Below are 16259 nucleotides of genomic sequence, written 5' to 3'. Positions count from 1 at the left end.
AGTTTTGGGTTGTTCCTTAAAGTTTTTCACTCTAGAAAAGTTTGGGGGTGTTCTGTGAAAGTTTGGGGTTCTCTAGAAAAGTTTTGGGTTGTTCCTTGGAAGTTTTGGGCTCTAGAAAAGTTTGGGCCGTTCCTTAAAAGCTTTGGCCGTTGATTAAAGGATATTTGATCAAATCCAACATCAATCTTTATTCCGTCACAGACCTACAAAATGAAAATGTAAGCATCACAATGAATTTAAGATGTACGGAAAAATCCAATTATTCTGAAATCTAAAAAGGGTTAGAGTTCATTTTAGAGTGACTGTGGAGATTGTAGAATCGTACTTCCTCAGTTTAGTCGAGGAAGCAATTTCCGATCTATCCAATAATAACTCTTTGAGATAAAACAAATTGGAACAACCAGGATATTTAGTAGAGTGGGAAGGAGTGGCCATTGTGACTTTGATAATGGCTCATAATCAGTGGTGGGATTCAAAAATGTTTTACTACCGGTTCTGTGGGCGTGGCTTGGTGGGCGTGGCAGTGGAAGGATACTGCAAAATCCCCACCCCACTAACCTGCTTTCCAGCTCCGTTCTCCTGTGCAGAGCAACCAAAGAAGACCCAGCCAATCAGCTGGGACTCAATGGGAGGCAGAGAAGAGATGGAGGCAGGGCCAGTCAGAGGAGGTATTGTCCGGTTCTCCAAACTACTCAAAATTTCCGCTACCGGTTCTCCAGAACTGGTCAGAACCGGCTGAATACCACCTCGGCTCATAAGTGGCTGTGGGGAGGTACACCGCCATAGCTTCTAACGTTCTTTAAGTGACAAGTCAATAAATCAAGAACTACAGTATTTGTGCTCCTAAGAAAGCTAGCTGAGAAAAACTTGTTTACAAATACACTTTAAGTAAACATCTTGGACTCATAGGGCTGAAAGACATCTTGGTGTCGGGTCTGAAAGATAAGACCAACATTCAGTTAAACCAGTGATGGCTAACCTATGACACGCGTGTCACTCGTGACACACCTGTTGGTGTGGGGAAAACCTGCACATTTAGAGGCTGCCTGTGCTCTGCTCCAATCCCTGCTCCCTGCTTGTTGCGTGGAGGCGTGGTGTCACCGCTGCCGCAAGATCTTTGCAGCAGAGAACCAGTTTTAACCGCCATAAACTGAGGTTTGTCAGTTTCATTACCTCAGGAACGCTACAGGAGGAAAGGAGATCCATGAGGTTCACAGCCCTGTAAGGTGGCCTTCCGATCCCCACATCCTGCACCTGCAGCCCTGAGACCAGGGAGACGAGTTTCACAGCCCTGTGTGATCACCCCAGCCCAGTCCGTCATAAACCAAATTATTGATATTTCTTGAAGTGACACACGACCCGAGGATTTTCCCCGATTTTTGACACACCAAGCTGAAAAGGTTAGCCATCATTCAGTTAAACTGATTTATTTCTAACAGCGTATGCACAGGAATCTTCTCAACTAATGGCCAACACCTTCTTGGAGTTACAGAAGGATCAACTGTTCTGACCCAAACTTTGTTCCAGGGAAACAACCACGAAACAGAGGTAACAGCAAAACCTTTTAATGATTCTTTACGAATCCCGTTCCTTCCCGGTTAAAAGGCTGTTTCAAACTAATTGTCTCCGATAAGAAAAAGCCTTGCCAAGGTTGTGAAAGTCTGCCAAGAACACTAGATAAAGTTACTAAGAAATGGTTCAAAAACAAAGAGTCTCCAAACACCAACCAAGATACTCCAAACGTCCACAAGACTTGAGTGCAAAAACTTATTTGCTTCCTGCAAAGAACTCCGGTTTCTCAGCTGGCTTTTATCTCTTGAGGGAGGGGGCATCACCTTGCAGCCTTACTCCCGAGTCACCCATGCTGTTGCAGTTGCTCTTTCCTTTGGGCAGCCCTGTGCGCACGAGCGCTGGGCTCAGGCTCCTCAGGGACCTTTTCATCACTGCTGCCAGCCACCACAATCTCCGAAGGCAGCACTCCACTCCCTGATGGTCCTGGCCCCATCCCTGCCCTCACACGCAGGCTCATCATCTGAGTCCTCACTCTCCAAGACCTCAGCAGTCCACACCTGTTGCCGCTGAACCACAACATCAACGGAATTCAAGGGAAGGGCTTTGCCTACTTGTGACTACATTGGGATGCTAGGCTGATGCCTCATTTATCTCTGCCACCAGGTTCTGCCACTTCTTTTCCTAGATCTTGGAGATCTTCTTGTCTAACCCCCTTGTCCAAAGCAGGGGACCTTACTCCGTCCTGTCCAATCTTTTCTTGGAAATCTTCCGGCAACGGAGCACTTGCAATTCCGAGATAAAAGCTGTTCCATTCTCACTGTCAGGAAAGTCTTTCTTTGTTCCAGGTTGGAGCATCCTCTGAGAAGCTTCCACCCATTTCTTCTTGTCCTTTCCCCTGGGGCTTTGGAGAATAATATCCATCCCCTCTTCTCAGTGGCAACTCTTCAAGTACTAGGAGATAGTTATCATGTCCCCTCTAATCCATCTCTTCGATAGTCTCGACTTCCCTAGCTCCCTCAACTGTTCATCATACAATTTAGCCTCCAGATTCTTCATCACCTTTGGTGCTCTTCTCTGCATGTTCCCCAGTGTCCCCAGTGTGTGCATGCGCACAGCTGCCAGGAGAAGGGAGTAGTGTTGTGCCAGCAGAGCTGGCGGCAGATTCGGACAGTGAGGAGGTTGGGGAGGAGCATGGGCCAGTCCTGGAGCCTGGTTAAGGCTCTGCGTTAGAGGCAGAGATGGGGCCATGGCCATTTTACAGTTATCTGCTTCCTTTGGAGTTGGACATCAGTGGGGCAGAAGAAGAGCTGGAGCCTGTTCCCAGTGTGCTCATGCACAAAGCTGCCAGGAGAAGGGAACAGTTAAGGAACAAGGGTCAACTCGGGAGTAAAGGCTCAGGTGGATGGTGAATGACCCCTCCCGTAGGGAATAAAGAGGAGCGAAAGAGGAGTGGTGTTTGCAGGAGACAATTAGTTCGTTTAATTAGTGCGAAGATCTGTTCCTGACTTCTTGCCAAGTAATTGCTGCTACAGCATGGCGTTTGGAAGCTATCGGCCTGGCAACTCTCCCAGCCTGATAAAAGGTCTATAGTTGAAAGACTGTTTGCCGGGACTTTGCTGGAGTGGAATTCCCTTTAACCATAAATAAAAAGGGGTTTGATCGGGATGAGGAGTCGGCTTTGTGGTCTTGGGAAGCCTACATCTGCTGCTCGAACAAGGGGTTGGACTAGAAGACCTCCAAGGCCCCTCCCAGCTCCATTCTGCATTCTTTCAACCAAGATCCTAGCCGAAACAAGGGATAACCTTTTCCTAAAATAAGACTGGGGTTCTCCTGACCTTTCCTTCTTCTGGAGGGCTCTCTCCGGCAGTTTTTTAGTGTGTGCCGCTTGAGCGCTGGAAAGAATTTATAATCGGGAGCCTTGTCAAAGACGTCCATTGTTCTCCCCGCTCTGAACATGTGTGGCAGCCACAAGTGCTTTCAGATCTCCTCCAGCCAGGAGCTGGCAACAAGCAAAGAGCAAGACTGAATTCTTCAGAGACATCGGGGGAAAGAGTCTGCTTTCCTTTTTCCTTTTTTTCTTTCTTTTCTTTTTTTTTAAAAAACAACAACGGCTGATTGCTTTTTTAGGAAGAAAGACATCCCCTTTTTTTCCAGAACTGCAGACCGAAACTGGTTGCCAGTTCCGTTTAATTTCGACCCACAACAAGCTGTAAAATTAGTTTGGGTTTGTTTGTTTTTTTCTGCTGGAGTTTCCAGATCAATAAACCTGATTTCGAAGGAATCTCTCTTCAGTGAAGGTTTTTTTCTTTTCTTTTGCCTGCTAACTTAAAATCTCAGGATGCCTCACCTCGTACGCTATGGAGCTCAGCCCCTGTGAAGCCCCGTTGTGGAGAATGGACTAGCCATGTTTCAGGTTGTTTTTATTTATTTTGTTATTTTACCTCCTTGGTGTGTGTGGGTGTGTTAGGAAATGTGCATTTGGTCAAAACGAGTTTTGGGGTTGTTGTTTTTTTTGCAACGGTTCCCGCTGGGATTGATACGTGTTGTTTTTTGGAAAAACCTTGGAAGATTCCCCAGCTGAATGAGGGGGTGGAATGATGAAGGCAATTACTATTACTTGAATCAGATGTGTAAAAGCGGTCTCGCTGAATTCTGATTTATTTTAGGCTACCTGCAGTAAATGTAAACTTCTGTTTCTGTTCTGGTGCAAGGAAGGGGTGTGTGTGTGTCTGTGTGCGCGCGCGCATGCAAATATTGTTTTGCTGTTCCCGGCAGACTTGAATCGAGTTTTTTGGGGGAAAAGTTTCTTTTAATGGGGACAGCGAAGCCCAAAAGATTGGGGGTTGATCTATTTTGTCGAAATATTTAAAAAGTAATGCCCCCCTCCCCTACACACACACACACGGATCCTTACTCTGGATTATGTTACCGGCTTATCATCCGAGATCTTTTGTGCTGGACGCAACGGTAGAAACAAACAGGCTTTTTAAAAGAAAATAAAAGACGGGGAAGTCGAATTACACTTTTCCCACAGGGTCTTGTGTGCAAATGGCCTTTTATTTCCTGCTGGCTTGCGGTTCAACAAGTTGTAGATGCCTTTGTGGCCAGAAAAGCGGTTATAAGAATAACAGAAACAGGAAGGACCTTTTGAGGTCTTCTAGTCCAACCCTCCTGCTAAGGCATGGAAATCACACCTTTTCCTCGTCGTGTGCCTCCACCCATAATGCAATGCGCATGCGACCGCCCCCTGCTGCGCGCCACATGCCTCTGCATGCACACTCCTCTGTGCGTGCGTGCGCCTTGCGCATGCGCACATAACCACCGCATGCACCCCACACTCCCTATGCAGGCATGCACGTCTCCCACTTGCGCGTTTCCCCTTCCACATGTGTGACAGATAGATGACAATCAGCTGGTTGGCGGGGGCGCATGCGCATGCACAGTGGGGCTATTCCAGGTGACTTCTCGTGGGCCATAGGTTCGCCAACATAGCCCTAGACCACTGATGGCTAACCTTTTCCTCGTTGCTTGCCTCCACCCATAATGCAATTCACCTGTGACCCCACCCCACCCCCTGCGCAAGCATGCGTGACTCCCCGCTGCACACTGCAAGCCTATGCGCATGCACAAGTGACCACCCCTGTGCGCTGCACACCTCTGCGCGTGCACACATGACCATCCCGCACCCCCACACACACACCCTATGCATGCGTGCGCATCTCCCCTTGTGGCAGATAGCCGACAATCCACTGGTTGGTGGGGGGGCGCGTGCACATGTGCAGTGGGGCTGTTCTGGGCGACCTCTCGCGGGCTGGCAGAAATGGCTCTGCGTGCCACTTCCGGCACGTGCGCCACAGGTTCGCCATCACGGCCCTAGACCATTTCAGGCAAAACGGTTGTCCCATCTGTTCTTCAAGGAAGAAAATCGATTTCTTCTGAGGTCACACCGTAGCATCCGATCCACATGGGTGAACGCTGGGGAAGAGCTATTCAGGTAGTCCTCGACTTGCAACGGTTCATTTAGTGACCGTTCGAAGTTGCAGCAGCACTGGGGGAAGAAAAAGCGACTTAGGATCGCTTTTCACACTTAATGACCGTTGCAGAATCAACAGCCATAAGCAGCTTGATCAAAATTCAGGTACTTGGCGACGGACTCGTATTGACGACGGTTGCATTGCGTGAACAATTGTGTTCCTAGCTTAACAACTGTGAAGTGATTCACTTCACAACGGTGGCAAGAACAGTCATACAATGGGGCGAGAAACTCGCTTTACAACTGTCTCGCTTAGCAACGGGAATTTGGGGCTCCACTGTGATCGTAAGATGAAGTTTTTTGTCTTGTATTTTCAGCCACGCTGTCAGGTGTGCGCAGACTAGAGGCAGTCCTTGACTTACAACCCCAAATTTCCGTTGTTAAATGAGTTTCCCCCCATTTTACAACCCTTTCCTGCCACCGTTGTTAAGTGGACCCAGATTCTACTGTGGAGTTGGCTTGTCAGAAGGTCTCAAAAGGGGATCACGTGACGCCCCGGAGACGCTGAAACTGTCCTAAGTACAAGTCCGTTGCCAAGCATCTGAATTTCGAGCGCGTGGCAGTGGGGATGCTGCCGTGTTCATCAGTGTGAAAAATGGTCCTAAGTCTTTTTTTTCCCCAATGCCGTAACTTTGTACGGTCACTAAGTGAACCATTGTCAATTGAGGGTTACCTGTATTTCTTTTTTTACAAGTTTAATGCGCATGGAGTGGACTTTTTATTTCTTTCCAGCTGTCCTCCTTCGCAGGCCTATTTAAATCCAGGGGTGGGATTCTACTGGTTCAGACCAGTTCTTTTTTTTTTTTTTTTAACGAATTTTATTAATTTTCAATAAACAAACATACACAAACAAAACACAAAACATAAAAACATAAAACTTCTTTTTGGAAAGCGGCCTAATCCTGGGTTACATCTTTTGGTACAGACATAAATCAAGTTCATGCTCACTTTATATACCATTTCATATCTTATTTACCATTCTATATTTTCTATATGGCTTCTCCCCTCTTTTCACTCTCTTAATTCTATTTTATTTATTTCATCTCAATTTAGATCATTATACTAATATCTTTTGTCCGTTCTGTAATCATCTATTTTTCTTTTCTTATTAACGCAATATTTCTCCTGTAATCAGTAATTGAAGAGTGACGCCTTTATATCTTTCCCCTAAATTTAACACTTAAGACCAGTTCTATAGAACCAGTTGTTACAATGCTGCGCAGTTTGGAGAACTGGCAAATCCTGCCCCTCCGCCTGCCCCACTTTTCCCAGTCAGTCCTTATCACGCATGCCTGACATGACGTGTCTTCCCGACATCACTGACTGCATTCTTCCCCTGCCCAGTTACTCCTTAAGGGTTTTTTTTTCTCTCCTCTCCTGATGATCAGCTGTTTCCGACGATCAGCTGTGCTGGAATCCCCCTCGCTGTATTACTGCTTCACTCAGGAGGCTTCCCTGAGGCCCGGAGGGTGGGGGGCGCTGCATACCCCTCCACGCTCTGTTTTTTGCCTTCCTGGGCCTCAGGGAAGCCTTCTGGGAGCAAAATCGCCTCTCCAAGAAGCTTCCCTGAGGCCCAGGAGGCCCAAAAATAGAGCATGGATGAGTACTATGCGGGGCCTCTGCACTCCGTTTTTTTACATTTCTGGGCCTCAGGAAGCCTTCTGGGAGTAAAAACAGCCCCTCCAGGAGGCTTCCTGAGGCCCAGGAAGACCAAAAACGGAGCACGGGGTGTGTGCACTGCAAAAAAAGCCACGCCCACCCAGTCACATGGCCCTGCCCACCTGCCCACCTATTCACGCCACAGAACCGGTTGTTCAAAAATTTGAATCCCGCCCCTGATTAAATCCCCACAGATCGTTCATTTCTTCATGCCATCAATACAAAGGTCCAGGCCACCGTGGTGGGGAGGTGGGGGGGAAATGGATAGGTTAAAAAAAAATAACAGATTTGGTTGAGATGGAATTGTCCACTGTTTAAAAGCAAAGAGTGTTTAATAAAGGAGAATATTTGTGGGAGGAAGTCCTTAGAGCTGTGCCCCACCCCCTAAACTTTGGGGCATGGGGGACTGGTTCCGTGGAGAGAGGTTTCTCCGGGGACCGGAGGAGGCGTGATTTTGTGTGCTGCCTGCGTCCTGCAGATGGGCTTCACTTGTTTATGTGGGCCAATTTCTAGCATGCCGTGGCCCAGTGCCGGACCATGGACTGGGAGGGGGCGAGGGAGGGAGGACTTCAACAAATTTAGCAACTGGTTCTCTGCCCGGTTGCTGGGTGGGCGTGGCCATGATGGCATGGCCTAGTCGGCCTCCTGTACCATGGTGGGGAGGGCATTGTTGCCCTCCTTGGACTCTGGAGGCTTTCCTCGAGCCTCTGGGAGGGTGGAAATAGCCTCTCCGGGTTCCAGGGGCTGGAAACGGGCCTTTTTTCTGGCCTTCTGTAGCCTCCAGAAGGCATATTTTTCACCCTCCCTGAGTCTCTTTGCAGGCTGGGATCCAAAACAGGCCGCGTGGAGACTCCTGGGAGGGGAGGGGAGGGGTGAGGTGGGCGGGGCCAGCCAGTTGTTAAAACCACTGGTTCAGCAAACCAGATATAAAATTAACACCCGGTTCATGTGAACCGGTGCGAACCGATACCAGCCCACCCCTACGGGGGGCGGGGGGGTTGGGCACCCTTGCCTTAGCGGATGTGCCTTTCTAACCAGGCTTCTGTTCCTCACCAGGACACGGAAGACATTGAGAGCCCGAAGCGCAGCATCCGCGACAGCGGCTATGTAGATTGCTGGGATTCAGAGCGCAGCGATTCTCTCTCCCCTCCGCGTCATGGCAGAGATGATTCCTTCGACAGTCTGGATTCCTTCGGGTCCCGTTCCCAGCAGACCCCTTCTCCAGATGTGGTGCTGAGAGGGAATAGTGATGGTGAGTTGTGCCACCCCTCCCTACCTCCACCCCCAGGGAACCAGGCTCCCTTTCTGGGTGACCGGACAGGACATACAACCCCGTCATGCTTAAAATACCACAGTTTCCACAGTTAGCTTCCTTGGGATGTTCTCTTGGTAACTCGTCAAGAGTTTGATCCTCAGAAAGATGGATACTGTTGTGGCCTTTCGGCCACTGGCCCCTCCAGTAGCCGACTCAGAGGAGGAGGGAGTGGGAGTTAGGGACAGCATCAAGACAACCTGAGAGCTCTGAGGGGGAAGAGGGAATGGAGCTGGCAGAGAGAGAGAGAGAGAGAGAGAGAGAGAGAAGGAGGAGGAGGAGGAGGAGAAGCCTGGGCCGTCCATCGGCTGTCCTATGGAGAATCAACAGCCCCCTGGAGGTGGTTGATGAGGAAAAGGAGGAACAGCTGGGTTCAGTGCCTGACCTGCAGATGCACAGAAGTCAGAGGAGAGGAGAGCAGTGGAAATCTAAGGGCCGGACCTTGGGACGGAAAAGCCAATGCTGCCAGCGAAGTCCCACCCTAGCTCTGGGGATAAAAGGCAGGGACAGAGACAAATAGCTGTGGCAGACAATGATTCATCTCCCTGCCGGACAGACTTGTTAGCCTGTGAGAGAAACTCCTAAATAAAAGGGAACATTTGTTTAATTACTGTGGGTTTGTCGTATTTGGGAGCCGGGTCAGGACAGATACAGGCAGTTCTTGGCTTATGGCCGCAGTGAAGCGCCAAAATTTCTGTCGTTGAGACATTTGTGAAGTGAACTTTGCCCCGGTTCTTAAGTGAATCACTGCAGTCACTAAATGAGTAGCTCAGTTGTTAAGTGAATCTGGCTTCCTCATTGACTTGGCTTGTCAGAAGGTTGAATATAGCAATAACAATAGCACTTATATACCGCTTCACAGTGTTTTCCGGTCCTCTCTAAGCGGTGAAAAAGGAGGTCACATGATCCTAGGACATTGCAGCCGTCATAGATGAACCAGTGGCCAAACGGCCAAATTTTGATCACGTGACCATGGGGATGCTCCAACGGTTGTACAGTTAAATGTGAAAAATGATCATAAGTCACCTTTTTCCAGGGCTGTGGTAACTTTGAACGGTCACTAAATGGAACTGTTGTAAAATGCAGCAACATTGTGATGACCCAGGGTGTAGCACAAAAGCAACAAAGTCACAAAGGTAGATAAAGCCCCTTTAATACCTCCAACTTGGCCCTCAATGTCCAGTTATCATCGGCTGGAGAAAAAACTCTCCTAAGGACAGTTTTTAAAGGGAAGAAATTCAGTCTTATAGATTATAAATAAAAACCAACACAAACCACCCTGCAGCAATTAACCAGACAGGGCAGGATAAGGAATTGCAGACTTCAAAAGATAACAAAACACACACAGTTGGGAGGATGCCAGAAGCCAGATAAGACTTGACAAAGATAATTCACGCTTTGCTTTCAGCAAGGTGCTGTATGCAAATACCCTCTTTATCCTGTTTTCCAGCTGCAGCCAATGAAGGGAATCAGGGCCCTTTTCTCCCCCATAATCCCTGTAACTCATCTTGCTCCCTTCTGCATTCCTCCCTGCGTGCCCTTGGATGAAGAGGAGGTGGCCCTGGGTCTTCCTCTGAATGCCCAGCTGGACTTTTCCCTTCCCCAGTTTCTTCCACAGCCACTGGAGCCACACTCCCACTCCCTGTCAGCTGCTCGACCTCCCCCTCGGAATCAGATTCCAACAGGGGCATGATACATTCACTTCACCAAAGTCTCAACTTCCACAAAAGTAAGATCTATCCTGAAAATAAATCCTAGCCTGATTTTTTTTAACCATATGCATAATATAAGCCCTACCCCCAAAATAAGCCTTAGTAAAGATGGCCATCCGACCGCGGAGGTGGGGGAGGAGGGGAGATGGCTAGCACAGGAGGCAGAAAGCACATGGGAACTGATAAAGAGAACCAGCTCAGCGGTAGCAGTGCTCCCGTCAGCCCCCACACTCACCACCTCCTGTATGCTGGGTGAAAAAAGACATCCCCCCAAAAATATAAGACCGGGTCTTATTTTTCGAGAAACACGGCAACAACAGAAATGTTGAGCTCAATTGTGGTCGCAACTTGAGGAGTACCTGTAGTTTGGGAATAATCTGCTTGCAGGGCTGCTATTTCCCCACCCCCTCCCTGCTGTGGGCTGTGGGACGGAACAGTTGCTGCACCAGGTCTCAAATTTATGAGACGGGATTTCCTCCATCGGAAGAGTAAGGGAACAGCAGGCTGTCATTTATTTAACAAATAACACGAGATCAAAAGTTAAAGAGAACCAGACTTCTGGCATGTAAACAATCCACCTTGGTGTACCGTGGAAAGGAGTTTGATTTGGTCGGTTGGTTTTGGCCTGTGGATCCAAAAATGGTTAGCAAAAATACTTTCTAATGGAGTGCTGCTAACAAAAGTACTAGGGTAGGGTTAATAATACTCTAAAAATTGCAATCAAAAATGTTTTCTAATGGGCGTAGCTAACAAAAGTACTAGAGTAGTTTTCATAGTAACCTAAAGATTATTAGCAAAAATTCTTTTTTTAAAAATAATTTTGTTCGTAAACGTTTTGAATACAGTGTATTGTCAAGGTGTGCCAATTACAAGCAAAAAAACCCTCATAAAGTATACCACATTAAATATTAACACACATAAAGATAACAATGCTAATAATAACACATCATAATAATATCACCATGTATTTTTAACTAAGATTCTTTTTATATTATCTTATTTGCATTTTTTAAAGAAATTATAGTGATTATAATTATAAACCCTCTATTTTTGATGGATACATCCATTGTCTTTCTTCCTCTAATTTCTACCTCTTGTCTCTAACCATGTGTAAAATCTATTCCATATCAAATAGTATTCTGCGTTCTAGTGGGGACTGCTAACAAAAGTACTAGGGTAGGTTTAATAATAATCTTAAAATAGTTATCAAAATGTTTTCTGATGGGAACTGCTAACAAAATTAGAGTAGCTATACTGTAATATATCCCTATGCCTTATTTTGCTCGATTTTGCTCACTTTTGCTTTCTTTTAATATTTAACGTTTTGTCTGGACCGTAAGAAAGATTGAGTTGAATAAAGTAGCTATAATTTGAATGCAAACATTGTTAGCAAAAACATTTTTCTAATGGATACTGCTAACACAAGTAGAGTAGCTGCAAAATAGTAGAGATATTTTCTTTAAGGGAGGTTGTTTTTTTTTAAATCTTGCTCTTCGGTCCTCTGAGCAAAGTAGTTGAAAGATTGTCAAGAAGGAAAGTACTGTAATGTTTATCTTACTTTCCCCAAATAATGCAATGAAAGTGCAGCATTTAAGGCAACGATCGAACATAGAATTATGCATGCTGTATATCTCACTGATTTTAAGCCGTTTGTCGCAAGGTTTCATTGCAAGAAGGTGCAGTTGTTATCGAAGTTTATCCTTATAATATTGATAGTCCAAAGTCTTTACCAAACTTCGGAGTTGCATGAGAATTTTTGTAGCCCAAATTTAATGTTGCATTAAAAAAAAAAAAAAAGACATCTCCCAAAAATGTATGGTGCTTATTTTGGAGCCCCCAAAAATATAAGACTGGGTCTTATTTTCGGAGAAACATGGTATATATATATATATATATATATATATATATATATATATATATATATATATATATATATATCCCTTTCTTTACTCTTTCTTTGTTTGATATTGCTTGGAGAAGAAAGAATTAAACGCATTAGATGATTGCTTAAAATATTTATGTCTTCTTAAATAACTTCTGAATTTTTTTGGTCTTTTGGGCTCCTCTGAAATAGTTTTCTGGTTCTTAGCTTTTGCTGTAAGGATGAAATCTCCTTTCTCCCAATTTCCAGCCTGCTTCTTTTAGATAGACTATGGTGTTGTGTCACATAACATTTCTTTGCCAGAAAGGCTTTCAGAATGCAGAAATCCGCTCCTTTCTTTGCCCCATTTCCCTCAAAGGTCTTTCCCCCCCCAATTTGCATTTCCAGTGTCCCTTTTCAGCTTCAACTCTGGGTGTTTAATTAGCTACCTAGAAACAAAAAAAAAAAAAGGGCGGGGGGAAGGTTGGTCCACTTGGCATACAACACTCTTGCTGTTGGAAGGAGAATCTTGGCAAGAGAAATTTGGCTGAATTCCTTTGGTTAAGTCTCTAACAATATTAATATATTATTGAATGATTCCATTCTTTCTTTCTCCACTGAATTATCATTGGTGAATCACAAGTTCTGCATAGTGGAGATTGCATTCCTTGCTTTATCCACAGAATAAGGCAGTTAATTAAGAGTAGGATGGGATGGGACATAACAGAACAGAATAGAATATTGGAATGAAGAATAGAACAGAACTGCACAGTACAGAATGGAATAGACTATTAGTATGAAGGTAGAGTAGAGTGGAGTGGAGTGGAATGGAACGGAACATTCTTTATTGGTCAACTGTGATAGGACCTAGAAAGAATTTGTCTCCAGTGCATAAGCTCTCAGTATACTTACAAACAACAAAGTGATAAACCATATATCATAAATAATAAGATACAATCATAAACCAAAAAATAGAATAAGGCAGTTAATAATCTAAGAATGGAACAGAACAGAACAGAATATTCTTTATTGGCCAAATGTGATTGGATACACAAGGAGTTTGTCTGCAGTGCAGAAGCTCTCAGTGTCCATACAAACAACAAAGTGATAAGTCATAGATCATAAAAATCATTAGATACAATCATAAATCATAATATATAAACAACAAACTGGGACATGGTGGCTCAGCGGCTAAGACGCTGAGCTTGTCGATCAGAAAGATCGGCAATTCGGCGGTTTGAATCCCCAGCACCACGTAACGGAGTGAGCTCCCGTTCCTTCTCCCAACTTCTGCCAACCTAGCAGTTTGAAAACACGTAAAAAATGCAAGTAGAAAAATGGGGACCCCTTTGGTGGGAAGGTAACAGTGTTCTGTGCACCTTCGGCATTTAGTCATGCCAGCCACATGACCACAGAGACGTCTTCGCTGGCTCTTCGGCTTTGTAACAGATATGAGCAACGCCCCCTAGAGCTGGAAACCATTAGCACATTTTGTGCAAGGGGAACCTTTACCTTTTACCTTATAAACAAACAAGTGATGAAATCATAAGATACCAACAGGAGAAGGTAAGTAGGAAAGATGAGAAGGATAACAGCAATGCAGCCTTACTTCATGTCTTAAGTCTGCAAACTGTCCATTTTTAAGACAGGAAAGAGAAGAATGACTCCATTGTGGCCAAATCAATGGAATCTATTTTGATCGTGGAGCACATAATTCACTTCCATTTGGAAACTTTGCTTATGGTTATTGTTGTTTTTTTTTAAAACAGGAAGAGGAAGCGATTCGGAGTCTGACCTTCCACATCGAAAGCTGCCAGACGTGAAGAAGGATGATATGTCGGCCAGGCGGACCTCTTACAGCGAACCCAAATCAGTCGTGCCTTTTAACCAATACCTTCCCAATAAAAATAACCAGACTGCCTATATCCCGGCTCCACTCAGGAAGAAGAAAGCCGAACGGGATGACTTCCGGAAGAGTTGGAGCACGATGTCATCTCCACTAGGAGGAGAGAAACCTTTCAGGTAAGGTCTCCTTGACCAAACTTCAGATGACCAAGTCATGTCATCCAAGGACATGTCACCAACGGAAGAGAATTATTTGTAGTTCAGGGTTGAATTGTTGAGTCCTTGGTGAAGGCTAGAGAAAACCCTACTCTCTTCGAGTGCTGATGTTGTAGCCTAGCTGGGTAACGAAACATCTGCGAGAAACCAACCAAGTTCAGAGAGCACCAAGGAATCCCTAGTCTTCCTCCTCCTCCCCCACTTCCCTTCCCTTCCCTTTCTCAATAAATTGCGTGCCGGGGGGTGTTGCACATTGGTGGTTGTTGTGACACATATTTTGAGTGACAGGGAGCCACAGCAGAAGGATGAAAGAGCCACATGCTGCTCCAGAGCCGCGGGTTGCTTACCCCGATATAGAGTCTCCTGCTCAAGCAGTGGGGGTTGGACTAGAAGACCTCCGAGGTCCCTTCCAACTCTGTTGTTCTACGTTCTAAGGAATCAGACCTGTGCTATGTAATAATCGGGGCTGTGACAATTCCCCAACTCGCCATGGCCAACTCACTGCAGGAACGACTCTCCACGGGACGAGAATTACACTAATATCAAAGAGATGGCGGGACAGAAACATGAAAGAAAAGGACGCAAAAGGAGGGACCGAATGAAATGCCAATAGCAAAAATTAACATGATTTGTATTTATTTTAAATAACGAAATAGAATTGTTAAATGGCCCCATGGAGGGATTGTTCCCTGGGGAGTTGGCCATGGTCAGTTGGCCGCAGTGAGTCGGCTCTGACGAGCTCTCCCATTCCCTAATAATCTATATATAACTCGATAGCAAACAGCATCCTGAAACCATAGAAGAGGAACCCCTGGTGACACTCAATGGGGACCCAGTGAGCAGCAAGATGGCCTCTGCCTCCCCCTCCGTGAAGCCTGTGCGGACAGACGTGGGTCCAAAGAACGCTTGGCCTCAGTTTCCCGCCCGTTCTGGTAACCAAACAGCTGCGCCCCCAAATGAGAAAAAAGGTCCAGAGGAAATCAGGAAGCTGAGAAGGTTGGAACAGGCTGGTATTCAGGTCAGGCCAGCAGCTCACCGCTGTGGCGGCAGGTTAGAGACTTGGCCTGGCATGTGTTTCATTTGTAGCATTTGCTGTGTGTTCCAGACTGGTGCTGTGGCCTAGAGATGGAGCTCTCGCCTCACAATCAAGAGGCTGTGAGTTCGATCCTAGGTAGAAGCAGATATCTCTCTCTCTCTGGGCACGATGAGAATATATTTCTGCCGAAACAAAACTCCGCATTGATGACAGGAAGAGCATCTGGCCAGTAAACACTCTGCTAGCTCCATTCAGTTGCCCGAGCTCCGCCCCTCAAGGGATTACAGGGTCATTAAAAGGAGATGATGATTTGCTGTGTGTTTCAGTTGTTGGTGTTTTTTGTTTTTGTTTTTAACGTGTGGTCATATCCCTTTTTCATAGCAACCCAAATTAGCCAAATAAACGCCTGCAATTTTTGCTTTTTTAATTTTGGTCACGAGAAGCCTTATAAGAAAACTTCGCCTGCAGTGCCTGCATTGGTTGGGAGTGCCGTGATAAGACTAAAATGGTTCGAAACCTCTGGTTGTGCTGGGAGAGACCTTTGCCTGATGCTTGTGCTTGGATTAATCGAGAAACACATTAAGGGATGCTGGCTTCCAAACCAGAATGATTAAAAAAGGAAAATGCAGCTGGGAGCGACATATGTAGCTACTTCTCTGTTATGGCATGAAAATAGCATTCTGTAGTTGACTATAAGAAAAGGACTCCATGCCAGTTGTGACTGGAATATTGATTTATAATTATAATTTATAATTGTAATTTATGATTCATAGGTTTTATTATAATTTACAAACTTTAATGCATTTTTTTATAATTGACCGATTATAAAGTGTGGTCATGGGAGGTTAGGAGTGTGGGTGAACTTATGTCCTTTTTCTTTATCTTGTTTTATCCTAGCGCAGTGGTGGCTAACCTTCTTAGGCTCCTGTGCCAAAAATTGCGCTCTTGTGCCAGTATCCAGAAGACAATGCGCCCGCCCCCTGCACATGTGCGCACGATCCTGCCTGCTTTCCCTTACCTGCACTGCGCATGCACGTGCCTCCCAGCGGATTTTCAGCCCATTTGAGACATTT

General features: G+C 45.7%; 1 protein-coding gene across 10 annotated transcripts in view; it reads left to right on the top strand.

Moving 5' to 3' along the window:
- The window catches only part of LIMCH1 (LIM and calponin homology domains 1), a 192927-nt gene that overhangs the window by 111374 nt on the left and 65294 nt on the right, over positions 1-16259 (top strand). For 4 of the 10 annotated variants that reach the window (XM_087965760.1, XM_087965754.1, XM_087965753.1 and 1 more), the window contains 3 exons: positions 8261-8456; positions 13859-14111; positions 14928-15200. In XM_087965760.1, coding sequence (XP_087821886.1) covers positions 8261-8456; positions 13859-14111; positions 14928-15200 — 722 coding nt within the window. Of the gene's footprint in view, positions 1-3784; positions 3926-8260; positions 8457-13858; positions 14112-14927; positions 15201-16259 lie in introns of those variants that run through there. The other 6 variants (XM_026675354.2, XM_087965762.1, XM_087965761.1 and 3 more) reach the window with 3 other exon arrangements.

This window comes from Notechis scutatus, chromosome 4, assembly GCF_049901735.1.
Source record: "Notechis scutatus isolate UNSWTSFEM ecotype Mainland chromosome 4, rNotScu1.2, whole genome shotgun sequence".
Taxonomy (NCBI): Eukaryota; Metazoa; Chordata; class Lepidosauria; order Squamata; family Elapidae; genus Notechis; species Notechis scutatus.
The sequence above is the reverse complement of the archived record's forward strand: the minus strand, read 5'-3'. Positions and strand labels throughout refer to the sequence as shown.